This window comes from Ailuropoda melanoleuca, chromosome 14, assembly GCF_002007445.2.
Source record: "Ailuropoda melanoleuca isolate Jingjing chromosome 14, ASM200744v2, whole genome shotgun sequence".
NCBI lineage: Eukaryota > Metazoa > Chordata > Mammalia > Carnivora > Ursidae > Ailuropoda > Ailuropoda melanoleuca.
In genome coordinates, this window is record NC_048231.1 from 43,719,957 (window position 1) to 43,747,840 (window position 27,884).

The 27,884-nt window shown below is 43.5% G+C and overlaps 1 protein-coding gene across 4 annotated transcripts in view; it reads left to right on the forward strand.

The window, feature by feature from the left end:
* CLTCL1 (clathrin heavy chain like 1) overlaps positions 1–27,884 on the forward strand; it is a 94,300-nt gene that overhangs the window by 37,132 nt on the left and 29,284 nt on the right. For all 4 annotated transcript variants that reach the window (XM_034642842.1, XM_034642841.1, XM_034642839.1 and 1 more), the window contains 15 exons: positions 103–216; positions 3,301–3,474; positions 4,178–4,375; positions 7,181–7,381; positions 7,470–7,622; positions 8,465–8,587; positions 10,131–10,268; positions 13,031–13,195; positions 13,759–13,939; positions 15,297–15,460; positions 16,590–16,715; positions 17,234–17,376; positions 17,759–17,993; positions 19,772–19,894; positions 22,479–22,624. In XM_034642842.1, the coding sequence (XP_034498733.1) occupies positions 103–216; positions 3,301–3,474; positions 4,178–4,375; positions 7,181–7,381; positions 7,470–7,622; positions 8,465–8,587; positions 10,131–10,268; positions 13,031–13,195; positions 13,759–13,939; positions 15,297–15,460; positions 16,590–16,715; positions 17,234–17,376; positions 17,759–17,993; positions 19,772–19,894; positions 22,479–22,624 (2,384 nt within the window). The remainder of the gene's footprint in view (positions 1–102; positions 217–3,300; positions 3,475–4,177; positions 4,376–7,180; positions 7,382–7,469; positions 7,623–8,464; positions 8,588–10,130; positions 10,269–13,030; positions 13,196–13,758; positions 13,940–15,296; positions 15,461–16,589; positions 16,716–17,233; positions 17,377–17,758; positions 17,994–19,771; positions 19,895–22,478; positions 22,625–27,884) is intronic.

Sequence of the window (27,884 nt, forward strand, 5' to 3'; positions counted from 1 at the left end):
CCCTACAAAGCATGGGCTGTGGCTCTGCTTACCACTGGGCATTGGTTAACATCCGTCTGCCACCAATATGCTGACTTAGATTGGCTTGAATCTCTTCTCTAGTTGCACATAATTGAAGTCGGACAGCCTGCAGCAGGAAACCAACCTTTTGTAAAGAAAGCTGTGGATGTGTTTTTCCCTCCAGAGGCTCAGACTGATTTCCCAGTGGCTATGCAGGTATGAATGTGCTGCCCATTACATGAGTCAGAACAAATGTGGATCTTGGGGAGGGGAACAGCAGGTAGCCGGTTCCTGTGCTTCAGGAGATGCCTGAATCGTTATATTAGAACATGGAGAAGATGACGTCGATGCTCATGTTCTGGCTCATGCTGTCTTAACACTCTCTGGAAAGGAGCACTCTTTTCTACCAACAGGGACTTTGTCCAACTCACATACCACAAAGTCCCAGGCCTTTTCCTTCTTATTGTAAAAGGTGAGATGTGCACTGTAGTACAGAAATGTAAAGAAGAAAACAATCTTTGTAGCTGAACCAGTTGGATGTAAAATATATCAAAAATATATCTCATTACTTGTCATATTTAAAAAGATATACTTTCTGAACAAAATTAGGATCGTATTATATATGTAAGATCATACAATTTACTCTCCCTTTTTGGCCTTTTGCTCAGTACATCATAGGCATTTGGTATGACATAAGGTATGACATTCTTTCTTAATATTTTGGAGAACTAAACATTATTTTTAGGGATGCACCATAATTGTAGGATGGTTTAGCTATTTGCTTTTTTTTCTGTTCTCAAATATTTGACAATACTTAATGATGATTTCTTTTTTAATTGTTTTTTTAAAAAATGATAATTTTTTAATCTTGATTTCTGGAAATAGGTATGTGATCAAATGCATTTTTTCCACAAAGTGAAATTGGCCTTTTTTCTGTCTTAGAGAAATACATATTGTCCAGAAATTTCCAACAGTATCATTAAACATAACGATAGAATTAAATCACAACTGAAATCCTACCCGACTGATAATTGTGATTGCCCCTTTGGAAGTATCTTTGTATGCCTGCATTTGTGAAGATATATACAAATAGAGGGTTTTTTTTTTAAGATTTTATTTATTTATCAGAGAGAGAGAGAACAAGCAGGGGGAGCGGCATGCAGAGGGAAAAACAGCTAAAAGCAAAGAGCCCAATGCAGGACTTGATTCCAGGACCCTGGAACCATGACCTGAGCCAAAGGCAGATACTTAACCAACTGAGCCACCCAGGCATCCCTACAAATAGAGTCTTAATGAAATGGCTTGGCACTGGCCTTCAGCTTTATGACCTTCTCTAACTGTGTCGTAGACCTCCCCACACCAATTAAATGTATATAGTCCATTAATATATATATGTATATAATATTTGAGCGTCTGTATCATCTGTTCTGTGGATATCTCTAACTTATCCCCCGTTGGGTATTATAAACACTTCTGGGAGCATTGTTGTCCAATGCTCAGTCCAAGAATAAACTCCTACAAGTGAAACTACTGGACAGTGTCCAGCAATGTTCATGCTCTTCCTGTGATTATTGTCAAGATGGGATGGGTTTACCACTCATATGCATCTTGTTAATTGCCTCTTCCTGATCTTGGCATTTTTTCTTTTGGGGTCTTTATCTTGTAAGAATTCTGTGTAGTTTTCGGATACTAAGCGCCTGGTGTGTTTCAAATAAATATTCCTCCCTAGTCATAGCAAAAGTTTATTTGTGGTGTGTTCCACCTTGTGGAAGATTTGTATTTTTGTGTGGCTTTGGTATCATGTTTTGAAAAGAATTCTACACCCCAAGGTGATGAAAATATTCACCCGTATTTGCTTCTTTTACTTTCTAACTTTTTATGTAAAAATCTTTGACCCATCTGGAATTTACTTTGATCTAAAGAATAAGATGAAGAGCCAGTTCTTTTTTTTTAACATTTTACTTATTTATTTGACAGCGAGCACAACCAGGGGGAGTGGCAGGCAGAGGGAAAGGGAGAAGCAGGCTTCCCCACTGAGTAGGGAGCCTGATGTAGGGCTCGATCCCAGGACCCCGGGATCATGACCTGAGCTGAAGGCAGACACTTAACTGACTGAGCCACTCAGTTGCCCAAAGAGCCAGTTCTTTACACTCATCCCCCATCCTCATATAGCCAGCTGGTTATATCAGCATTGTATACTGGTTAAAGTCTGTTTTCCACTGATATGAAATATCTACTCATTCATGTTAAATTCTTATATACGTTCAATTCTATTTCAGGGTTCTCACTTAAGTTCTGTTTCTGTTTCTTCCTATGCTGGTACTCACTTTGTTTTTTACTATCATACTTTTATTTTTTTTTAAAGATTTTATTTATTTATTTGACAGAGAAAGAGACAGCCAGTGAGAGAGGGAACACAAGCAGGGGGAGTGGGAGAGGAAGAAGCAGGCTCACACCGGAGGAGCCTGATGTGGGGCTCGATCCCAAGACTCTGGGATCACACCCTGAGCCGAAGGCAGACGCTTAATGACTGAGCCACGCAGGTGCCCCAACTACTATCATACTTTTAAAATTACTGTAGGTTTGGGGTGCCTGGCTGGCTCAGTTGGAGGAGTATGTGACTCTTGATCTTGGGTTCATGAGGTTGAGCCCCACTTGGGGTACAGAGATTACTTAAATAAACTTGTTAAAAAATAAAGTTACAGGGGCGCCTGGGTGGCACAGCGGTTAGGCGTCTGCCTTCGGCTCAGGGCGTGATCCCGTCGTTGTGGGATCGAGCCCCACATCGGGCTCCTCTGCTGGGAGCCTGCTTCTTCCTCTCCCACTGCCCCCGCTTGTGTTCCCTCTCTCGCTGGCTGTCTCTGTCTCTGTCAAATAAATAAATAAAATCTTATAAAAAAATAAATAAAAAAAATAAAGTTACAATAGGTTTTATAATTTTTTTAAGTTTATCCAGAACTTTCTCCTTATTTTATGAACTCAAAGCTTTTTCTAAAGGGATTTGGTAAGGAAGTGGAGGAGAGAATAGATAGACCTGAAAGACAAATGGAATAGCCTGATTTATTGGACCTTTATTTGAGAGAAGTCAGGGAAAGTACTGGCTTTAAAACTAGTTCTCAAGTGGGTATGACTGGAATCAACTTGGGATCCACGTCTCAGCAGCACACTGCTCACACCAGTGATAAATGATCTATTGGGCTAAGGAACACTCAAGGCCCTCTTTCATCATTTGTGAGCTCTTTTGTCCTATTTGGTGGCTTCTCCTTACTTTTCTACCTGTTGTCCTCTGTCTTTCTATAGATTGGAGCCAAACATGGTGTTATTTACTTGATCACAAAGTATGGCTATCTTCATCTGTATGACCTAGAGTCTGGCGTGTGCATCTACATGAACCGTATTAGTGCTGACACGATTTTTGTCACTGCTCCACATGAACCTACTTCTGGAATTATCGGTGTCAACAAAAAGGGACAGGTATGGAACTTTGAGGTTTCATCTTCCACCTTTTCCATTCATTGGGCACTGGAGCTTAACTTTTCCTCCTCCTTCAGGAAAGTAGTCAGATATAGTTAGCTCCTGTTATTCAACTTATACCCATATCTCCCTTCTCCTTCCTGCCATCATTTCACCTCTGAGACAGCACCATTCTTAACGTTGGATTGATTCTGAGAAGAGTAGCTCCCTTCGTACATGAATCTTCTACCAATGGAACAGTGGTTGTATATGTTCAGGCTAGGCACAGGTTGATTGGGGAGGGTTGAAAAGCAGGTACTATGCTACCTAAATTACCTTTCTCGACTAAAATTAAAAAGACAGTTAAAAGAAGGAAATCTGTGCTTTAAAAAAAGAAGGTTGAGATGAAACACTTTCAGTTCCACCCACCCAAATAGGCCATCTTGGCAAGTCATCTTGAATGCATCACTGGTTAGTGTCCATGCAACATGATATTTTTCTCACTTGACCATGCTGTAGCTCTGCCATGGTATTCTGCCATTCATGCCCTTAGGTGTTTGGCTCCTGTTCATCCTGTCACTGTTAGAGCCAATGTTTTAGACGTACCCAGCATGAGCCTTAGAGCTTTCCTGCTACTGCAGCGCCCGCGAGCAGGATGTTGGCAGTAGGTATATATGGAGCACTTTTCTAGGTTAGGCCAGTCTCACTTGTTGGGTCTTTATAGGTGCTGTCCATTTGTGTCGAGGAAGATAACGTTGTGAATTACGCAACCAATGTGCTTCAGAATCCAGACCTTGGTCTGCGTTTGGCCATTCGTAGCAACCTGGCTGGGGCGGAGGAGTTATTTGTGAGAAAATTCAGTACCCTCTTTGCGCAGGGGAGCTATGCTGAAGCCGCCAAAGTAGCAGCATCTGCACCAAAGGTAATAGCCCTCGAATGCTTTGCGCCAGTTTGAAAGTGAAATAAATTATAATAAAAGCATTCCACTACTGATGTTGGCATATCTTAACTGTTTTATTACTTGTTTTAGCTTTAAAATTTTGCATGACAACAATGATACAAATCAATGAAAAGCATGATCCTGCTGCAACAACATTTTAAAAAAATTCTCTTTCTGTTCTTATCTATGCGCATATGTATTTCACACCCAGCTTCTTAGCATAGAAAATGCAGAGCTATATTATATATCAAGTGGTTGTACCACGTTTTATTTAGTCACATTCTACTCTGGACTTTCTCCACTCATCTGGAGTGTAACAGTACTGTTAAGGGCATTTTCTGGGGCCTAGTTCTATTTCTGAGCAGATGAAGTGTTTTGAGTTGCTTCTCCTCGAAAGGGATTTTTCTGTCTTTCGATTGATGCTTACCAGCAAACCATTTCTAGTTTTCACCCAGGACTTTGAGTATTTTGAGGGTTTTTTGTTTTTGTTTTTTTTAAATTTGTTTATATACATATTTAAATTCCAACGTAGTTAACATATAGTGTTAGTTTCAGGTGTATAATATAGTGATCCAGCAAATCTATGCATTACTCAGTGCTCATTAGGATAAGTATACTCTTAATCCCCATCACCTATGTCACCCATAGCCCCAGCCACCTCCCCTGTGGTAGCTATTAGTTCTCTATAGTTAAGAGTCTGTTTTTTGGTTTGTCTCTTTTTTTCTTTGTTCATTTTCTTTCTTTCTTAAATTCCACAGATGTGTGAAATCATGTGGTATTTGTCTTTTTCTGACTTATTTCACTTAGCATTATACTTTCTAGCTCCATCCATGTCGTTGCAAATGGCAAGATTTCATTCTTTTTTATGCCTGAGTAATATTCCATTGTGTGTGTGTGCCTGTCTATCTCTCTTTTTTTAATAATAATTTTTTATTATGTTATGTTAGTCACTATACAGTACATCATTAGTTTTTGATGTAGTGTTCCATGATTCATTATTTACATATAACACCCAGTGCTCCAAGCAATATGTGCCCTCCTTAATACCCATCACCTGCCTATCCCAGTCCCCCACCTCCTCCCCTTTGAAGCCCTCAGTTTGTTTCCCAGAGCCCATAGTCTCTCATGGTTCATTCTCCCTTCTGTTCACCCCCCCTTCATTCTTCCCTTCCTTCTCCTACCAATCTCTCTGCTATTTCTTATGTTCCATAAATGAGTGAAACCATATGATAATTGTCTTTCTCTGCTTGACTTATTTCACTTACCATAATCTCCTCCAGTCCTGTCCATGTTGTTGCAAATGTTGGGTAATCATTCTTTCTGATGGCTGAGTAATATTCCATTGTATATATGGACCACATCTTCTTAATCCAGTCATCTGTGAAGGACATCTTGGCTCCTTGCACAATTTAGCTGTTGTGGACAATGCTGCTGTGAACATTGGTGTGCATATGGCCCTTCTCTTCACTACGTCTGTCTCTTTGGGGTAAATACCTAGTAGTGCAACTGCTGGATCATAGGGTAGCTCTATTTTTAACTTTTTAAGGAACCTCCACACTGTTTTCCAAAGTGGTTGTACCAACTTGCATTCCCACCAACAATGTAGGAGGGATCCCCTTTCTCCACATCCTCTCCAACATTTGTTTTTTCTTGCCTTGTCAATTATTGCCATTCTAACTAGTGTAAGGTGGTATCTCAAGGTGGTTTTGATTTGAATTTCCCTGATGGCTAATGATTTTGAACATTTTTTCATGTGTCTGTTAGCCATTTGTATGTCTTCATTGGAGGAGTGTCTGTTCATATCTTCTGCCCATTTTTTGATTTGATTATTTGTTTCTCGTGTATTGAGTTTGAGAAGTTCTTTGTAGATCTTGGATACCAGTCTTTTATCTGTAGTGTCATTTGCAAATATCTTCTCCCATTCCATGGGCTGCAGGAATCCATCAAAATCATAGAGGGGAACATAGGCTGTAACCTCTTTGACGTCGGCCACAGCAACTTTTTTCATGACACATCTCCAAAGGCAAGAGAAACAAAAGAAAAAATGAACTTGTGGGACTTCATCAAGATAAAAAGCTTCTGCACAGCCAAGGAAACAGTCAAAAAAGGACTTTGAGTATTTTGAATTAGAATATAATGGTCATAGAACTTCACTACTGCAAGGCTGTTTTAGAAGCTTAATTCTCACCCTTGCTAGAAGTCACCTGTGGGACTGAGTCCCACTGTGTTTGTGGTCTTTTTTTTTTTTTTTTAAGATTTTACTTATGTATTTATCAGAGAAAATGAGAGCGAGAGGGAGAGAATGCACAAGCAAGGAGCGCAGCAGGCAGAGGGAGAAGCAGGCTCCTCACTGAGCAAGGAGCCTGATGTGGGACTTGACCCCAGGACCTCGGGATCATGACCTGAGCCAAAGGCAGACACTCAACCGACTTAGCCACCCAGACGTCCCTGTGTTTGTGGTTTTTGCTGAAGGTGGAAGCCATTGCCTTGGTAGAGGACTTTCTGACCCTGACAATTAATTCAGTGTGGAATTTATATTGGCAGATTTTTTTTTAAGATTTTATTTATTTATTTGAGAAAGAGAAGTAGAGCACAAGCAGGGAGGAGAGGGAGAAGCAGGTTCCCTGCAAGCAGGACCCTGAGATCATGACTTATGCCTAAGGTAGACACTTAACGGACTGAGCCACCCAGGCGCCCCAGTTTGTTTGTTTTTTAAATACAAGCCAGTTAAGTAAAGGGGCAGCTTGTGATTATAACATAACAACCTACATTTCCATTTGTCATCAGGGAGTCCTACGTACCAGTGACACAGTTCGGAAGTTCCAGAGTATTCCCGCCCAGCCTGGGCAGGCCTCTCCTTTGCTCCAGTACTTTGGAATCCTGCTTGACCAGGGTCAGCTCAATAAACTTGAATCCTTAGAACTTTGCCGTCCAGTGCTTCAGCAGGGACGCAAGCAACTCTTAGAAAAGTGGCTGAAAGAAGATAAGGTACAAACACGAAATCACAACACTCAGCACAGTTTGAAAATGAGCTCACAGGTCTGGTCCTAATCTTGCCCTCTTTGGCACACCACAGCTGGAGTGTTCAGAAGAACTTGGAGATTTGGTCAAAACTGCTGACCCCACACTTGCTCTGAGTGTGTATCTTCGGGCGAATGTGCCAAGCAAAGTTATCCAGTGTTTTGCAGAAACAGGCCAATTCCAGAAAATTGTCCTCTATGCCAAAAAGGTAATGCATGCCTAACCATTAGCATTTCACAGAGAATTAATTTGTGGTGGGTGGTTGCTGATTCTGAAGTTTATAAAATACCCTTCCTTCTATGGAAGTGCTCTAGTGTGAGTTGTTGGTGCCGCTGTTAGCATCTGTCATTCAGTGATGAGGATCCTATTTTATTCTCTTCAGTTTTTTATTTTCCTGTCTCATTTTTACGGTCCTTGTGGTTCTCTTCCAGCTGGGGATTTTCCTGTAATTTTTTTTAAGATTTTATTTATTTATTTATGTAATAGTGGGAGAGAGAGAGAGAGAGATAGCAAGACAGAGCAGAGCATGAGGGAGGGTCAGAGGGAGAAGCAGACTTTCCATTGAGCAGGGAGCCCAAAGTGGGGCTCAATCCTAGGACCCTGGGATCATGACCTGAGCCGAAGGCAGATGCTTATCCGACTGAGCCACCCAGGCGCCCCTTCTGTAATATTATCTTGTTCTTTGTCTCCCTTCTTCCTCATCCCCCTCAGCACTAACTGTGTGTTAAACCCATGTTTCATCAGGCTTCCCCTGCAGCTTGTTCCCAAAGCTCACTGGCCTGTGTGCTGGGTGTTGGTCAGAGCTGGCACACTGGTTGGGGTGACTTCTTTGTGGTCCAGGCTGTTTGTGTAGTTGATTGCACCTCCATGTACATGGCATCGTCACACTGAGGTGCATGTTGTGTTCGGCATAGGCCCACCATGTACACATGCTGATATTGCTCCTCGTTTCTCTGTAAACACAAGTTCAAAACAAAGGATGGGAGCTTTTTTTTTTAACCATTCAGGGTGTTTTGTTTATTTTTCTGTTGAATGTTCCCTTGCCTCTAGGTTGGCTATGTCCCAGACTGGATCTTTCTGCTGAGGAGTGTGATGAGGATCAGCCCAGACCAGGGCCTGCAGTTTTCTCAAATGCTAGTGCGAGAGGAAGAGCCATTGGCCAACATTGACCAGGTGAGCATCAGTTGGTTGTTTGGGACAGTTTTTTGTGGCTTGTGTAACTATCAAGAAGATTCTCTTTTGTTTTTCTCTTACCAGTGTCTTGATTCTTTTCTTCGTCTGCTAGTAATCTTCCAGTTTTAAAAAATCTGATGTACCAGGGGAGCTTGTCTTCTAGTCTTTTATTGTTTGAATACCTGTCATTTACATTTGTTTTGAAGTATTTTAGAGGATTCTTGTGTCAAGTTGTGAGGATCTTAATTCTTTGTGTGGTGGTTGGTGGTGGGGAGTGAGGATGTCATTTGAGAATGGCAGCCCCACCCCCAGCCCCACCTCATTATCCTCTGTTGACTGAGGCCCCCTGAACTCTGCCTGTGTACCTGGTTATGGTGAGTGCTTTCAAGTCTGCAGACTTTCATCTTGTGGGGGGTCTGGCTAACCTGCAGTTAGGTGAACACGAAGCTTACTTTAGCATAACGTAGTTAAGTGTTTAGCTATAAACACATGACCAGTCACCTTCAGTAAACTGTGTACAAGGGGCTCTGGGTAATACAGGATATGTAACAAAGCTCAAAGCAAGGCAAAACCAACAACCGGTGTAGATAAGTGCAATCATACTGGGTTTTTATACATCGTGGAATTTGCAGGGATTTTGGAGATCATGATTAAGGGGTTTGAGCCAAATTTACAAGGATCTCAAGGGGAAAGAAAACTCCAGATTACATCTGGATTATATTTCATATTTTTAAAGTTTTTAAAAATTTATTAGAGAGCAAGCGCACAAGCAGGGGGAGCAACAGGCCGAGGGAGGGAGAAGCAGGCTCCCCACTGAGCAGGGAGCTCAATGCAGGACTTGATCCCAGGACCCTGGGATTACACCCAAGCTGAAGGCAGACACTTAACCAACTGAGCCACCCAGGTGCCGTCTAAAGTATTTTTAATATCAACTTTTTCCTTGTACTTTAAACATGGAAACAGTTACATAGTCATTAAGTTCATTACCTAGATTTCACTTCGTATTAAGGCTTATTCTTTAATATCTATTTAACTAATGATTGGTATCTAAGTCAGTGTTTGCATTTTCCTCACTGTGCCTGAATAATGAGAATATAAGGACTAGACACCAGGTGTTGATTAAGTAATGGATTGTTAAGATTGCTTGAATCACTTCAGAGAATTTGGGGGATTCACACTGATAAAAGTACTTCCTTTGATCTACTTGAGTAAAATACCCTGTCGGTGAGTATGACACGGGTGATATAATTTCACAAAATTACCTAATAAATAATGGCCATGAATTACTTGAATTTTGATAATAAAAGAAAATGTAGGGGCACCTTACTGGCTTACTCAGAAGACTCTTCATCTCAGGGTCTTGAGTTTGAGCCCCATGTTGGATGTAGAGATTACTAAAAGAAAGAAAGAAAAACTTTTTAAAAATGCAAAGGAAGGAACTAATTACTGAGTTTCTAAATGAGATTCAATTTCAGGAACTATTTGAATAGGAAAATAAAAGCCATTTCCTTTGGGTAAAAACGTGGCTTGCTGTCTCTTTCAGATTGTAGATGTTTTCATGGAAAACAGTTTAATTCAGCAGTGTACTTCCTTCTTGTTGGATGCCTTGAAAAATAATCTCCCAGCTGAGGGGCACCTCCAGACTCGCCTGTTGGAGATGAACCTGATTCATGCACCCCAGGCAAGTGCCATTTCTAGGCTGAAACCAAGGGACAAAGGACCCGTTTCACTTGTGTGTGGGACTTGCATACCTAAACACAGTACCTTTGGCCTGGGATGTGCTCGTGCTTCAACGGACATTCTCTAGGACCTTCCTACAAGAGATTTTCAGAATCCATGGTGCAGAACTTCCATAGAAACAATTACAACTGGGGCATCTTTTCTTCTTTTCTTTTCTTTTCTTTTTTTTTTCTTTTCTTTTCTTTTCTTTTCTTTCCTGTTCTGTTCTTCTCGTTCTTCTTTTATTTTCTTCGCTATGGTAAAGTATACATAACAAAATTTATTATTTTAACCATTTTTAAGTGCACGTTTAAGTGGCATTAAGTACATTCACATTATTGTGCAACCATTACCACTAGATATTTCCAGAACTTTTTATCATCACGAACAGAAAATCTGTACCCATTAAGCGATAACTCCCCATTCCATCCCCCAGCCCTTGGTAACCCCTATTCTACTTACCTTTTCTATGAATTTGACTATTCTAGATATTTCATATAAGTGAATTCATGTGATATTTGTCCTTTTGTTTGGCTTATTTCATTTAACATATTGTTTTCAGGATTCATTCATGTCGTAGCATAGATTAGAATTTCATTCCTTGGGGCACCTGGGTGGCACAGCGGTTAAGCGTCTGCCTTGGCTCAGGGCGTGATTCCGGCGTTATGGGATCGAGCCCCACATCAGGCTCCTCCGCTGTGAGCCTGCTTCTTCCTCTCCCACCCCCCCTACTTGTGTTCCCTCTCTCGCTGGCTGTCTCTATCTCTGTCAAATAAATACATAAAATCTTAAAAAAAAAAAAAAAAAAAGAATTTCATTCCTTTTTATGTCTGAATAATATTCCATTATTTATGTGTATACCACATTTTGTTTATCCATTATTTGTTAGTGGACATTGGGTTGCTTTCACCTTGTAGCTGTTGCAGATAGTGCTGCTGTGAATATTGGTGTGCAGGTATCAGTTTAAGTTCCTGTTTTCAGCTCTTTGGGACATACACCAGAAGTGGAATTCTGTATGTAACTTGTTGAGGTACCACCATACTGTATTCCAAGCAGTTACACCATTTGATACTCCTACTACAATGTATGAGGGTTCTAATTTCTTCATATGTTTGCCAACACTTGTCATTTTCTGTGTGTGTTTTTTGAAAAATAATAGCTATCCTAAATGGGTGTGAAGTGGTGGCTCATTGTGGTGGGGCATTCCTTGAACTGAAAGTTGGGGGGGATGTTAAATCATATGTATATGCTTTTTTGGATTAATTTTGGATATGTACGGAGGAAAGGAGTTTGGAGAAATCTACATCAAGCTGTTAACCACAGTTGTCTGAGTGGACAGGATTTGTCTTCCAGTTTCTTTTTCTTTATAGTTATGTATTGTTTTTGTGATTAGGGCACACTATGTTAATTATATTGTTCTGTGATTTCAGGTTATTCCAATCCACAAGTTAGCTGCTCTTTGTGGGTCATATCCCACCTCTAGGAAACAAAAGTGCTATTAATTTGCTATTAGGTGTTCTGTTGAAATCATACGACTTGGTGATTATATATGACAGCTTTTAATAAACAAGCTTTGAAACAGAAACTAAACACCACTCAGGAACTGAGCAGATAGACCCTAAGAAGAGCCCAAACCCAAAAGAGGGGCAGCCTTGATGGGGGCACAGCTGGGCACAACACCCGAAACATTGGGGCAGTCTTCTCTGGATGTCAGAGTCTGGATGATATTTTCTTTCTTGGCTCATCTGAGTTTTTTAAATGACAGTTTTGCTATAATAAGGGGGAAACTTTTTTTAAAAAAAGAGAATAGTAAGGAGCAGTGAGTTCTGAAGAAAACAGGGTGGGGAGCATCAGATAAGTTCCAGATATTACAAAACTCTGCTCTCAGCACTTTGTTTGGATTATTTCCTCTCTAGGGACCCCAGAGTGTGCATTACCCTGGAGCAGCATGAGATTAGACTAGGTCTGTGGTCACTGTATACTTGGTTGGTGCTCCATATCCTGGAAGGAATGGGAAAGAGTGTGCTGGGTGACACCCAGGAGCATGTCTCATCAAGACTCACTAATAGATACTGAGGATCAGATCATTTAACAAGGCAGCAAGGTTGCTTGTTGACTCACTCATTCTTAGTCCAGAGGTTGCTTATTTAAAGATGATATTAAGCCTCATCAGAATTCTTTCCAGGAGTGTTAATTGTTTTTCAAACATACCCCCCGCAAAAAACACACACACACCTAATTCTGCCTTTAACCAAATTGAGAAGTTTAGAGAATACCAGTAGGATTTGTTACTTCCAGGTCTAATTGTAACTGTTGCCAGTCTAAGGATTGAGCTCATTAAAGAAGGAAGTCTTCATAGACTCATGCCCTCACATTGACCTTGACTTGCCATAGAAAACTGTCCAAATATGATGGCTGAGAAGCCACAACAGTAGCCTGGCTTTATCCCAGTAGCATGCTTTAGGGCAGAGCGTCAGCCTTTTATACATACCCGACTCTGCACTCTAGGAGGACAGAACCTTGTTTGAAGAGCCTCAGGTGACTTGGGGAAGGTTGGCTAGGGCTCTGCTTGGAGGCAGGCAAGGACCTGGATCTGGTAAAGCCCCTCTCTCCTGTGAGTACTCTCTGGAGCTGTGCCCTGGGGAGGGGGGGTCATTTGAGCAGCTAAGCCTAAAAAGTTATTGCCACAGTTCAAGCTTTCTTCCTGACCTCACCATTTCATAGGTTGCAGATGCCATTCTTGGAAATCAGATGTTTACTCATTATGATCGGGCACACATTGCCCAGCTCTGTGAAAAGGCAGGCCTCCTGCAGCGTGCACTGGAGCACTACACTGACCTCTACGACATCAAGAGGGCTGTGGTCCACACTCACCTCCTCAATCCCGAGGTATGGCGAACCTTTGGGGCACTCCTGTTGTGGATGACACCCACTTGTCATTAGGTTCACATGCTCCCAAAGTTTCCCTGTGTCTGTGGTTGTGGGAGTGTGGCCTGAGCCTCGTCACTGCTACACACAATTCTCATTCAGCCCACACACAAGCTCCACTTGCTCACCCACTCAACTAGGCTCACATTACCTCTTTCTTTCCATTGTCTACCTTTGATTTAGCCCAAAAGAGAGAACCTGTTAACATCGACAGCTCTAGCAGGGTTGTATAAACCATTAGTAGAAGCTAATTGGTATTGCATTCCATTTACAGAATAGGGTTTTGTATCAACTGTGAGGTGTTGCAGGTTCTGTGACAGCTTGATGAATAGTTGAGGTTAGTGTCTGAAGTTAACTCCTGACTTCCACTTTTTACCACAAGAGACAGTTGCTTTTCAGTCCCTTTAAGGGAAGATTCTTTATATTTTTCACATTCAGTGGGAAAAATTGATCCAGTTATGTTGCCAGTGTTGGCTGCATCTAGGATGTTACTCAGCTGTGGACAAACTCTTCTTGCTTCCCAGTGGCTCGTCAGCTTCTTTGGCTCCTTGTCAGTGGAGGATTCTTTGGCGTGTCTTCATGCTCTGCTGTCTGCCAGCATCAGACAGAACCTTCAGCTGTGTGTGCAGGTGGCCTCCAAGTACCACGAGCAACTGGGCACACAGTCCCTGGTGGAGCTCTTTGAATCCTTCAAGAGTTATGAAGGTAAATTTCACAGCCTCTAGCCAACTGCACCTCGTCCTCAGGTGTCGGTGTCAGCCTGCCCACCCTCAGACTCTTCCTTCAGGCCAGGCCGATGTGTTGGTCAATGGCAGAAGATTTCTGCTGTTTGGTGTGTGTTACCCAGCTTTGTAGCTTTTTTGGCATTTGCAAAGGAAGCAATTGGTTGGCTGGTGTTGGGGTGGGGATGCTCAGAATCCCCCTCGTTTCCCTGGAGCCTCTGTGGAACTGAGCATCTTTGTCACACATTCTGCTGAGTGTTCACCAGAAAACCTGGCCGGTAGCGCTGAAGTGCATGGCCCTGAGAGGGCAGCCCCTTTGGCTTCCTCTGAGTAAGAGCCCCATGGAGGCTCAGCGGTGTGTGATTGTTGGGCTGGCAGGCCTAACTGAAGTTGGCTTCCTCTGCCCTCTTGTGGGCATCACACCGAGAATGTGCTGGTGGAGGGATGGCTTTCCCAGGTGGGGTCTGCTGGGTCAGGCTAGGTCAGGAATAGAAACTGAGCATTTCTCCAGCGAGGTATTAAGCCACTGTCCTGGGCCTAGTGAGGCTGGGATGTTGGAGAAGTAAAGGTAAGACCTGCCTTCAGAGAGCTGCCCATCTTGTCAGAAGACGTCATCGCAGGAAAGGCTGCAGCAGCAATTAGGTTACGTGGGTGGGGAGATGGCAGTAGAGTAAGGTTGGTGGGAACTGTCTGCCTTCAGGGTTCTGGTTCCTTACCCCAGGTTACAGCCAAAGACCTCCTCAGGGAAAGCGGTTTTCTCTGGAGTAACCTAATCTGTTCTTGTCACCAGTACCTCCTAGCTGGCTCCTGTGAGAGTCAGGAGGTGGTCAGTCTCTGATGAATATTGGTGCTCTCTGACTCACCTTGCACCCCAGTCCACAGTGGCTCCATGTGTGGCAGCAGCTCAATATCAGGGAGCAGACTGTTTGGAGGCTCCCACTGATGCCTCTGCTTCCCTCTCTTCCTGGTTTGTCTTTTTAGAGTAGCAGTCACACAGCCCTCTTAGGTTACCTCAGTTTGAATTAATTATTCTTGAAGATGACCTCCTAGGGTGTGCCTGTGGCCCCAGAAGGATTCCACATACACACACACAAAGTATTTCACATCAGAACATCTCAGATATACCTCCCAAATTTCATGGAAATCTGACTAGCTATTTGAGGGAGATGCCAAAGCAGAAGAACTTCACATAGATTTTGTAAATTGTGAGTGGGCTGTGTGAGCTGGGAGAGTGGAGCATTGCTTTTGTGGGCTGGGCCACCAAGGGTGGGTGGACTACGACTATGGAAAAGGCGGGTAGATAGTATGAGGGCATAAGATGGAACAATCTCTCTTTGTAGGCCTCTTCTACTTCCTCGGCTCTATTGTAAACTTCAGCCAAGATCCAGACGTGCACTTGAAGTACATTCAGGCTGCCTGTAAGACGGGGCAGATCAAGGAGGTGGAGAGGATATGCCGGGAGAGTAATTGCTACAACCCAGAACGGGTGAAGAACTTTCTGAAGGTAAGTGTGTCCAGGTGTCACCTCCTTCCTTGAGGAAACTATCAGGCAGCTGCCTAAGAGTTAGAAAGCTGGCTTTTTCTCCATCAGTGTTCCCTGGGTCCTTAGCTGCTCTACTTTGTGGCCTGAAGTTCTTGGAGGAGGCCACTGCTCATTTTACAGTCCTTGACCCCGCACTCTTAATTATCTGATGTGTGAGTAGAGGGAGTTGGTTTATTGCTGCGTTATGTTTCAACAACATCCCAACTGTGCCCCTGTTAATTAGGTTGGGAAAGTCTATAGAAGCAAATAAGCTACTCAGTGCTAGGGGCATAAAAAGCAAGAAGGGTCTTTCTTCCTCATGCACAGACGGGGGTGGTTGTGGAGCTAAGTGGGGTGGCTTTCTTTCCCACCATCTTTCAAGGATCAGGCTGGTGGCTGCTTTGCCATCTTCAGCATACCGCCTTGAATGTTGCCTTCCCAGTCAACTGGAAGAAGGAAAGAGTCCAGAGGAGTCGGCACTGGTGGTTTTTATGGGTGAGGCTACATGTGGCATGTGGCATTTCGATTCCCATTCCATTAGAGGAAACTAGGTCACGTGGCCACACTCAGAACTGCAAGGGTGCAGGGGCACCTGAGATGTGTCATGCACATATGGCCAAATGAGGGGAGGCATTATTTCAGTGGACTGTGGAGTGGGGGGGCAGCCTCCTGCACTGATGGCTGATGTTCCATGGAGTATGGTTGCTTGTCCAGAAAGGCAGCCCTTGTTGGCAGGTGTTCTCGAAAGTAGCCTACACTCTCTGCTGCTGGGTCTGGGTCAGATTTATACATAATGAGCGCTTGTCTTAACCCAGAAGATACTTGCTTTTGGACCAATTTGCGATGTTATTGCCAGATTTAACAGAGTTCTTTTTCTTCTTTAACCAAATAGTATTATCTTTCTGTTACTTGTTTCCCAAGGCAAACACTATATCCCCAAAAGCAAATACCTTAGAACAATAGCATATCTAGAACAAAGTCTCATCCTGGGTCTCCTTGGGGCCACTCTCTACAGAAGCAGTGCCATCTCTGTGCTGATTCATGGTCCCTGCAGTCTGGCTCTGTGGGGTCTTCACTGCCTGCCTTGTTTCTGTGCTTTCCCAATACCCAGGAGGCCAAGCTCACAGACCAGCTTCCCCTCATCATTGTGTGTGATCGGTTTGACTTTGTCCATGACCTCGTCCTGTACTTGTACCGCAACAACCTGCAGAAGTACATCGAGATCTACGTTCAGAAGGTACTACTGGGACCATCACTGCCGGCTCCAGGTGACACCCGGCTGCCTTTGTGCCTTGATTGGTGGTAATAGTCAATGCCTGAGAGACTGCCTCTGACCCCTGAATGTGTCTGAGACTGGTAGTATTATAGCTTGGGCTGCCATAGCAGAATACCACAGACTGCATGGCTTAAGCAATAGACATTTTTAAAGGTTGCAAATCCAAGATCAAGGTGCTGACCCCATCACCTTGGGTTGGTTCTGAGGGCACTGTCCTTGGATTACAGATGGCCACCTTCTCGCTGTGCCTTAATATGGCCTTTTCTCTGATTAGGGCCCCACCCTTATGACCTCAATGAACCATAATTGTGTCTTTCAAGGCCCATCTTCAAATACAGTCACATTAGGGCTTGGAGCTTCAAATACGCATTCTGTCCACCACAGGAGCTCTTTCAGACAGCCACACTCTCCAGGCCTTGGGGGACTTGTAGCAGTGACCTGTGCCTGCAGCACTGAAATCACCACCTTGACCATTCTAGGTCAACCCTAGCCGGATCCCTGCTGTGGTTGGAGGGCTGCTTGATGTGGATTGTTCTGAGGAAGTAATTAAAAACTTAATCATGGTGGTGAGAGGACAGTTCTCTACTGATGAGCTGGTGGCTGAAGTAGAAAAAAGAAACAGGTAAGGGGTCCTAGCTTGGTATCTTCTCTTGCCCCTGGGTTCTAGTGTTTGTTGTTAAGTCTATGACTCATTCTCCAAGATCCCTTTTAGGTCAGCCTCTAGGCCCCAGGACTAACTGTCTCTGTGGCTGGTCTTTTCATGCAACAAATCTTAGATCTAGTAGTGAGTTGTTTGCTATTGGTACTACAGATCTTTGGGAAAAACTTAACAATTGAAATCAGTTTGGAGCTCAAGTCTGTTTTGGTCCCTAAAACAACCTGAGGTTAATGGAGTGAGACTTTTGTTTGTTTCTAGAAGCAACCTTCAGAGTTCAGGGTCTGCCCTGGAGGTTTCAGATGTTAGTTTTGAGACTTGTTTTACAGTGCTTTTCCTTCTTTCAAAGGCTAAAGCTGCTGCTTCCCTGGCTGGAGTCCCGGAGCCACGAAGGCTGTGAAGAGCCTGCCACTCACAATGCACTTGCCAAGATCTACATTGACAGCAACAATAGCCCCGAGCGCTTCCTGAGAGAGAACGCTTACTACGACAGCCGCGTGGTGGGCCGCTACTGTGAGAAGCGGGACCCACATCTGGCCTGTGTCGCCTATGAGCGGGGCCAGTGTGACCTTGAGCTCATCAAGGTGGGCAGCAAGTACACCGAGCTGCCAGCTGTTGCTCTGGATTCCCGGGGCAGAGCTTCATCAGTGGGGGCTGATGAGGGCTTCCTCTGAGCCCCACAATTGCAGATCATGTGGTACATTTCCATAAGCTTGGTTTCCTTTTAATTTAGATGCCTTGTTTCCTACCCGCTTATGTCCTGTTTGTATATACTGTACCTGTAAGCCTGGCTGGCCCCAGTCTGACCTGTCAGCCTTCTGCTTCCAGTCTTCAGTGTCACCTAGTGTCCTGAGGGCAAAATTGAACCTTTTGGCCTAACTCAGGAGGTCTTCTGTGAACCACAACCCCGCCCTCACCAGCCTGGCGGCCTCCCCTCTTGCCTCTCCACCCTGGATGCTTCCGTCCTATGTGCGCTTGCACTTCCTGCTCTTCTTCTTAGGGCAGCTTCTTGCACGTGCCCTCTGCCAACTATTCCCAACCACAAAGCTCTTACTGGCCCCTCCTTGGACCATCCCCCCCAGGTCGGCTTACCTCTGCCCTGGCTTGGATCTACATGTTTTGTTACTTAAGTATCAAATAGTTTGATACTTAACTTTGTGACCTAAAACTCCGGAAATCTCACGTGGGGGTACCTGATGTTTGTTTGACTGTAAGATCTGTAGGCAGTTGGTCTGTTTGCCCGAAGCACCTCAGAGTGCCTGACAACATGGTAGAACTCAGCAATCGGGGAAGGAATCTGTTAGGGTGTCAAGCACACAGTGCACCAGTTTCTTATCCTACTTTAGCTCTGTACACTGACCATGCATGTGACAGGCCGGGTCTACATAGCACCTTGCCTTGCAGTCTCTAGGGGGCCAGTTTGTGTGAAGTTGGGACTTCAGTTAGTTTGATACCATAAGCCACCTTTTGGCTGAACTTACCACCTTCTTATTAAAGCTCAGTTCAGTGACCACCCAGGGATCTTTGCACCCATCTGTCCTACCGGGTGATGTATGATAGACATCGCCTTTTAGTGAGGCAGAATTGAGACAAGAAAAAAAGTGCTCGTTAGGGTCTGCTGTGTCAGAAGGAGAAGCTGCAGTGAGATTTCGGGGCAGACCAGACCAAGCCTACTCCTGGCCTCATGCCATGCACACGTGAGCAGCCCATGGACACACATGCAGCATTTAGTCTTGTGCCTGGCATCTGGTACTCAGCCAGTCTGATTCCCACTAGGCCTTAGCAAGTGCCTCACACATTGGAATGTTCCAGTGGACAGTTGGTTTCTGGGAGATGTATTAGAACTCTCAAAAAAGGGTCTCAAATTCAATTAATGAGAGCGTATTTTAAAGTCTATAGGCCTTGAAATGATGTAGCGTATATGCTGTTTTATACCAGTCCTGGGCTATTCTGATAACACTTAAGAGATGGTGGCTATCTAAGTTAGCTAAAATTTAAAAATTAGTTCCTCCTTCATAGACCGCATTCCGGAGCACGGGGCTAGAACATTTTCATCATTTCGGAAAGTTCTGCTGTGTAGTGCCAGTTTAGAAAGCAACAGTTAGGTTGATGTGTGGAGAGGAGCTGCCACACAGCCATACCTATTCTGAGTTGTTATAAACTGAGAAACTTGCATTTTGAGGTAATTTGTCACCCTTAGGAGTGCATTGTCACCCTTTGGGATGCTGCCATCCTGTGTCAAAGTACTGTTTCTTGCTTGGGCTCTGGACAACTGTCAGGGACGGGGGAACTGACTGGGGTGGGTCCCCCAAGTAGTGTCCATTGATTGGCTGTGTTACACACACTAGTGTATTCATTTCAGGTTTGCAACGAGAATTCTCTGTTCAAAAGTGAGGCCCGCTACCTGGTGCACAGGAAGGATCCAGAGCTCTGGGCTCACGTCCTTGAGGAGACCAACCCAGCCAGGAGACAGCTGATCGACCAGGTGAGGAATGGAAGTGGGAGTATGTGTATGCATGCCTCTCATCATGCCTTTTGCCCTGTCATCATCTTGCGGCCAGAGTGACTAGCTGAATTATTATGTTTAACACATCTTCAGATGCATGACCAGACTGTCTTATGAATCTTCTCTGGCGTTGTTTATTGGTTAAAGGCACAGAGTTGGCCCTGATCTCCAAAGTGGGGATGTGCTGCCCCAGTAAAAGGAATATCTGATGGCATGCCTGCATGCTGGATCCTTTTTTTTTTTTTTTTTTTTTTTAAGCTCAGCCCCTAGTGACACAATGTAAGTGGATCTCAAGGTTGTCTCAGCTAGATTTGCCTTTGTTGAGGAACCCCTTGCACTCTTGTGACTCGCCAGTGCCTCCTAGGAGCTGGGGCACAGTGCCAAGGCCAGGGTTCCTCCAGTGTGCAGCCTGGCGGATGGGTGTCGACCTCAGCCACTCAGTGGGCAGCAGATGGTGCTTCACCATCCCCACTCTCCCCTAGGCTTCTGGGCACACTATTTGGGGATGGGCTGAGATCAAGGTGGGAACAAGACCCTGGTCCAGCAAGTGGCCTTCAGCCCTGAGCAGATCAACTAAAGTGCCCCCTTCCTTTGTGTGCATTACCAACCACTAGGTGCACTTGTTGGGTTTCACGTCTATCTCTACTGAATTTCACCTTCTCCTTTTCTGTCCACTGTTCCTCATGTCTGTGCCATTCTTTTTCTTAATAAACTTTATTTTGGAACACTTTTATTTATTTATTTTTTTAATCTTCAGGGGAAGCTGACTGCTATTTTATTTTTTTTCATAATAATATTTTTATTATGTTATTCACCATACAGTACATCCCTGGTTTTTTATGTAAAGTTCGATGATTCATTAGTTGCGTATAACACTCAGTGCACCATGCAATACATGGAACACTTTTAGATGGCTAGAAGCTTGTGTTATTTTGGATCTCATTATATCGCCTTGGAGTTACCCATCTCCAAGATTTGCCCAAAGATTCATCCAGACCTGACAAAGACATTGAGCAGCAAAGGGCCTGGGACAGAGTAGGTTTAGATTCCACTAGAGATCTATCTCCAAATTTGCAGACAACAGATATTTCTCCAGGTGTGGTCCAGCTGCCTGGCATGTCTTGTAGGTCACGTTGCATTGGCACTGGGATGAGCAACTTTAATGCTCCACTGAGCTGAAGCCGGCGGGTGCCTCTTGGTCTCCCTGTGTCTGTGTGAAGCTGCTGATCCAGTCATTATGTCTGCTGGGACTGAATATTCATAGCCACCTCCTGGGGGGCATTCACCTACCGTGCCCCTCTAATTAGAGGGACTGCAAGACGGTGGCAGACTGCTTTTAGGTCTGGAGGAGAAGCTCATTATGGAAAGTTTACTTAGAGGAAGCAGCTTCCTGAGGTAACCTTGATTAGGCATCCTGTTGACTCAAATAGATGATGGAACTTTATTTTTGCTCTTAAAACAACTAGTGTGTATTTAAAGTGCTCTAAGGTTTTCAAGAATGGACATATGTCGTGATGGCAAGAAATATACCTCCTACTCCAGACGGATTCTGTGTGCTGTCACAGTTCTCCTTTCCCTTAAATACACCCTTTTTGTTACTTGTCTCCTGTGATAGCCCCTTTCCTCAAACTCCTTTGTATAACTGTTAGGACTGTTATAAACTCCTCAGAAGAACTTTTGTATCTTACGGTGCATTGAGTATACAGTGGCCACTTGCAAGGTGGACTGGGCTTACTTTGATTCTAGTTCCTTTGCAGCCCCTCCTGTTTGCAGGTGAAAGTTCATGGCAAGAGCTATATATTATCTATGTCATACCTCCTCTGAGCTCTCTTTGCTTTCTCATTAATGTGCTGCTATTGCCCACCCCTGATGAATCTTGGCAAAATTGATAGATCCTGAAGTCACCAAAGGCCCCTGGCACAAAGTGCAAGGAGAACAATGCTGGCCTTCTAGCCTGCTGTTATCTGGGAAGTGCACTCTTTGGAAAAATATCTTTTCCCCCACTTGTGAGTTTTCTTGTAGGGGAGACACCTGTAATTGGATGAGGGGAGGCGTGGCCAGTTTTTCACCTTGGCATGGTTCTGAGGGCTGTGGAGCTCGGGGTGTACTCAGCTGCGTGCCTGGAAGTGGGCTGGGCCAGAGCAGTTGTGGAGCTCTAGGCTAGCAAGAGCTTCACAAGAGTGGTGTCTTCATTAGAGAAATGGAGGCCATATTTGCTATGAACAGTGACCTTAAAAAACAAAGATGAAAGCAAACATGCATTTCAGCCGGCTGTTTAAGTGCACTGTGTTATTGGCTTTGGAGTAAATTTACAGTATGGTTGTTGGGGCAGAGATGAGTCTGCAGCCCTTTTGATGTGAGAGAGAAACTAATTGTCAAATAGAGCAGGCAGAAATCTATGAAATTGACTTCATTAGACAACCTTCCCTTTTTGCCTTGAGAAATCTCCTATTTTCTCTATTTCAGACTGCCATGGAGGAATCCTTCCTTTCTGTTTAGCTTCCAAGATAGTCTTGAACTGACTTTATCTAACCAGGTTCTTTCAAATGATTTTTAAAACCAGGTGGTACAGACTGCATTGTCAGAAACACAGGATCCTGAAGAGGTCTCAGTCACCGTCAAGGCCTTCATGACAGCTGATCTGCCTAATGAACTGATTGAGCTGCTGGAGAAGATTGTTCTGGATAACTCGGTTTTCAGTGAGCACAGGTGAGGGTATGCTGAAGGTAGCTGCTGACTCGGTCAGATTCAAACACCTACCTGATGTTCACTTTCCATTACAGTTTTGTCTTACCTCACCTGCCCAGCCTCATTGGCTGTTCTCCAGTGTCTTCTCACTGCATTCTGTATCTTCAGTCCTACCTATCTCTTCTAGACCAGCCTAAATTCTACTTTTTCCAGGAATCTGTTCTTCCTCTTTTGCTTCTCTGGCCTGCCCTGTTCTTTTTTTTTTTTTTTTAAAGATTTTATTTATTCAACAGAGATAGAGATAGCCAGCGAGAGAGGGAACACAAGCAGGGGGAGTGGGAGAGGAAGAAGCAGGCTCATAGCGGAAGAGCCTGATGTGGGGCTCGATCCCACAACGCCGGGATCACGCCCTGAGCCGAAGGCAGACGCCTAACCGTTGTGCCACCTAGGCGCCCCTGCCTTGTTCTTTTTTAACCACAGACCTAATATTCATTAGTGCCTACTATGTCCCAAACATGTTAAATTCTTGAAATCATGGTGAACAAACCTTGGAAACAGATGTCAAGAAAACGAAATCTGGGCATGTGTCAGGGACGACTTGCTAGAGATGTAACGTAGTAGCATGAGGAGTAGGAGCTTGGGTAGGAAGAACATTTGATGCAGAAAAAACAGCATGGGCAGACAGTTTGAAGTAATAATAGAGCGTGCTTCAGTGTAGCCGCACCCAGCATTTATTTCCACTTTAAAATTCATTATCAGAGATTCTATGTCAAACAGACCGGTGTATTTGCATCATAAATCCTGCTGTAAAGATTTAATTGTAAGGTTTATTTTGTAGACCGGAAGGGCTTTTAAGGTCTGTGGCATTGTGTTAAAGAGTACTTGTGTGGATGTGTGTGTTTGTTTGTTTGTTTGTTTGTTTTTAATATTTTATTTATTTATTTGACAGAGATAGAGACAGCTAGCGAGAGAGGGAACACAAGCAGGGGGAGTGGGAGAGGAAGAAGCAGGCTCATAGCAGAGGAGCCTGATGTGGGGCTCGATCCCATAACGCCGGGATCACGCCCTGAGCCGAAGGCAGACGCTTAACCGCTGTGCCACCCAGGAGCCCTGGATGTGTTTGTTTTTAAACTAAGAAATGCTAAATGGTAAATTATGGAATGTGAAATTACATTTTAATTGAATCCTATGCCCTCATTGATTACAGGATGCCAGAGTTAAGGTACCTGAGGTGGGTAGGATATTCTGTCTTGTTTTCTGGCTAACCTCCTTTGATAGATAACTAGCCTGTTAGTATTTCCCACAGAGAGACACTTAAAGGTGGTTCTGACTCTGTGTGCTGACTCCTTGGACACTGTTTTTTCTCACACATGCAGGGGGACCTTCAGTTCTTGCCCTTCTTTCTGTGACCAACTGCTTCACCAGACAGTTTTCTGTGCAGGTGAAAATAGCCTGAGTTAGCAGTCTGGCAGACGAGATCCCTATATACTTACACAGATCCTGTTACTAGAAATACTGAAGATGTAGGATGAAGTATATAAATGATCCTTTAAAATGAATCCATGAGCTAGTGACTTTTGCAAATTCTTTGAACCTGAGCTATGTGTCCCTATAGGACACAGAGGACAGGAGATAAGACCCAAGGGCCTACAACAGGTATGACGTGTACAATGACGCCCCTCCTCAGTGCAAGGATAAACTATACCAGTATTGCCTAGCCCTTTGCTGAGAGACTGGCCAAAACAAAACAAAAAAGAGCTCTTTGGAACCGTGGTGCTAGATTATGAGGACAAAACTGACCCTGAGAGGCTGGCCCTCTAACAGGTTTTAGTACAAATTCATGTGAACTGGCATGGGATTAAAAATCCTCAAGTGAGGAATTTAATTTTGAAATGATTGCTATCAGGTAGTGCCTTCAGATCTCTGCCAAAGACAAACACAAATCTTAAGAGCCTACCCTCTAGCAAGGGTTTAGAGAATTCTGACATAACATTTCAAGAAATAATGATCTCGTAGTAAAAACATTGACAAAATGCATAAGGAGGGGCACCTGGGTGGCTCAGATGATTAGGCATCTGCTTTCGACTCAGGTGATGATCTCTAGGTCTTGGGATTGAGCCCCACATCAGGCTGCCAGCTGGCTCAGTGGGGAGCCTGCTTCTCCCCCTCCCTCTGCCTCTCCCCTTGCTCGTGTGCTCTCTCTCTCTCGAATGAATAAAATCTTTAAAAAAAAATGCATAAGGAAACAAGGCTCCATTAATAAGAGCCTGCAGTATAACAGAGTAGACTCAGATCTGCCTGGAGGGACTGTGGGTATTGGAATTATCAGGCATGAAATATAAAATTACATGTAATATGTTTAAATACCCAAAAAAAGATCAAGCAGATTTTTTTTTAAAGATTTTATGTATTTGAGAAAGAGACCGAGAGAGCATAAGCAAGGGGCAGAGGGGAAGGGAGAGGGACAAGCAGACTCCCCACTGAGTGGGGAGCCCAGCATGGGGCTGAATCCCAGGACCCTGAAAACATGACCTCAGCCAAAGTCAGATGCTTAACCAACTGAGTCATCCAGGCGCCCCTCAAGCAGATTTTTTAAAATACCAAATAACCGATAAATAAAAAATTAGTGTATATATATATATAATTGGATTTAAAGTAAACTCCAGATGGGTTTAGGGGCATTAGAGAATAAGAATTGAAAGATACATGTGAAGAAATGGCAAGATTGTAGCCAAGACAGGTGGAAAATGTGAAAAAGTTTAAGATCTATACAGGTTGAAGGGAGACCTAATCAGAGCCTCAGAGAGAGCAGGGAATGAGACACTATTTGGAGGGAAAATGATGGAGATTTTAACAGAACTGACAGTATTCTAGTTCTCAAATTCAGGAAGCCCAGCAAATGCCAAGAAGGATTCATTTAAAACCACTTTACACACATTATAGCAAAACTATGAAACTTCAGAAAAAATTTTTTAAGCACTCAGAAAGAAGAAAGATTACCTATAACGAATGTAAATTAGACTGACAGCAGACTTTTCAGCAGCCTCAGTAGAAGCCAAAGGATATGGGATGATATGCCTTCAGAGTGTATTAACGTAAGATTAATGAGAAGTTGGAAATAAAAGAATTTTTAAAAGTTAGGCAAATGTAAAGCTAAAAATGCTGGTATTATATTGATATTATATGTTAATATGACATTGTATGTTTTTATATATATTATATGGTCTATATTTGTATCATACAAAATAGACTTTGAGGTAAAAACCATTATTGAGGGATGCCTGGGTGGCTCAGTCAGTTAAGTGTCTGGCTTCGGCTCAGGTCATGATCCCAGGGTCCTGGGATCGAGTCCCGCAACAGCTCCTGCTCAGTAGGGAGCCTGCTTCTCCATCTACCTACCGCTCCCCCTGCTTGTGCGCGCACATGCTCACTCTCTCTCTCTGACAAATAAATAAATAAAATCTTTAAAAAAAAAGTTATTGAAGTAAAAAGGGCTAGTACAGTAGCCCCTGCTTATCCATGATTTCACATCTTGTGGTTTCCGTTGTCATGGTTAACTATGGTCTGTCTGAAAGCAGACAATGTGTCAGAAGGTCACTTGTAGCCTAACACTATGTCTCAATGCCTACATCATTCACCTCACTTCTTCTCATCATATGGGCATTTTAGCATCACACGTCATCACAGGAAGGGTGAGTGTGGTACAATAAGATATTTTGAGAGTGAGAAACCACATTCACATAAGTTTTATTTATAATATATTGTTGTAATTGTTCTATGTTATCATTAGTTACTGTTAATCTCTTACTGTGGCTGATTAATAAAATAAAGTTTATCATAGGTGTGTATATACAGGAAAAAAAATTTAGGGTTTGGAGCTGTCTGTGGTTTCAAACCCCAGTTGGGGTCTTGGAATGTATTACCTGCAGATAAGGGGGAGTACTGTATATAATGATGAAATATTCAGCTCACCAGGAAGATAATTCTGAACTTGTGTATATCTAATAATATAGTTTCAAAACTGCAAGAAGACACAGGCAAATTCACCATATTGGGAGATCTTTTTTTTTTTTTTAATATGTTTTATTTATGTGACAGAGAGACAGCCAGCGAGAGAGGGAACACAGCAGGGGAGTGGGAGAGGAAGAAGCAGGCTCCCAGCGGAGGAGCCCGATGTGGGACTCGATCCCGGAACGCCGGGATCACGCCCTGAGCCGAAGGCAGACGCTTAACGACTGCGCTACCCAGGCGCCCCCCATATTGGGAGATCTTAATATATACCTCTCCAGTAATTGATAGAACAGTTAGCTTAAAAATGAGAGTATTAGGGGCGCCTGGGTGGCTCAGTTGTTAAGTATCTGCCTTCGGCTCAGGACGTGATCCCAGGATCCTGGGATCGAGCCCCACTTCAGGCTCCCTGCTCTGCTGGGAGTCTGTTTCTTCCTCTCCCACTCCCCCTGGTTGTGTTCCCTCTCTCGCTGGCTGTCTGTCTCTCTGTCAAATAAATAAATAAAATATTTTTTAAAAATAGAGTATTAAAAAGGATACATAAAGAAGACAGTAAATATATTTTTGAAGTAAATAAAAACATTATAACTGTTGACAGTTAATGTGAATTATAAGCTTCCTGGAATGAATTTACATATATTCAACGAGTAGACATGGTTCTTAAAGAAAAAAACAAATCAGGAGACAGCTGAAAAAGCGAACTGCTATAGTCCTATCCACTCAACCATGATATACAGCTTGATGTAATTTCATGAATGATCACATCACATTGAAAGACATAGGCACCTGGGTGGCTGAATATTTAAGTAAACTCCGCCTTTAGCTCAGGTTAAGCGTCCGCCTTTAGCTCAGGTCGTGATCCCAGGGTCCTGGGATCGAGCCCATGTCAGGCTCCCTGCTCGTGGCGGTGCTTGCTTCTCCCATCTGCGGCTCCCCCTGCTTGTGCACGCATGCTCGCTCGCTCTCTCTCTCATAAATAAATAGAATCTTAAAAAAAAAAAGATGTCAGTTTTACCCACATCACTCAAATTTACTGCAATACCAGTAAAACTCTCCATTTGTTTACTTATGAAACTTGACAGGGAGATTTTAAGTTTTAAATCAGAAAGATAAAAGGCCAGGAATAGTCAAGATTGCTAACACAAATAATAAATCACTCAAGAGGTGAGAGTAGGTTTTGGGATGGCAAGGTACTTAACTCTGATCTAGAATTATTATAAAATTTAAGACATTATGGCTTGGGCAAGGAATAGAGAAATGGACAATAATAGTA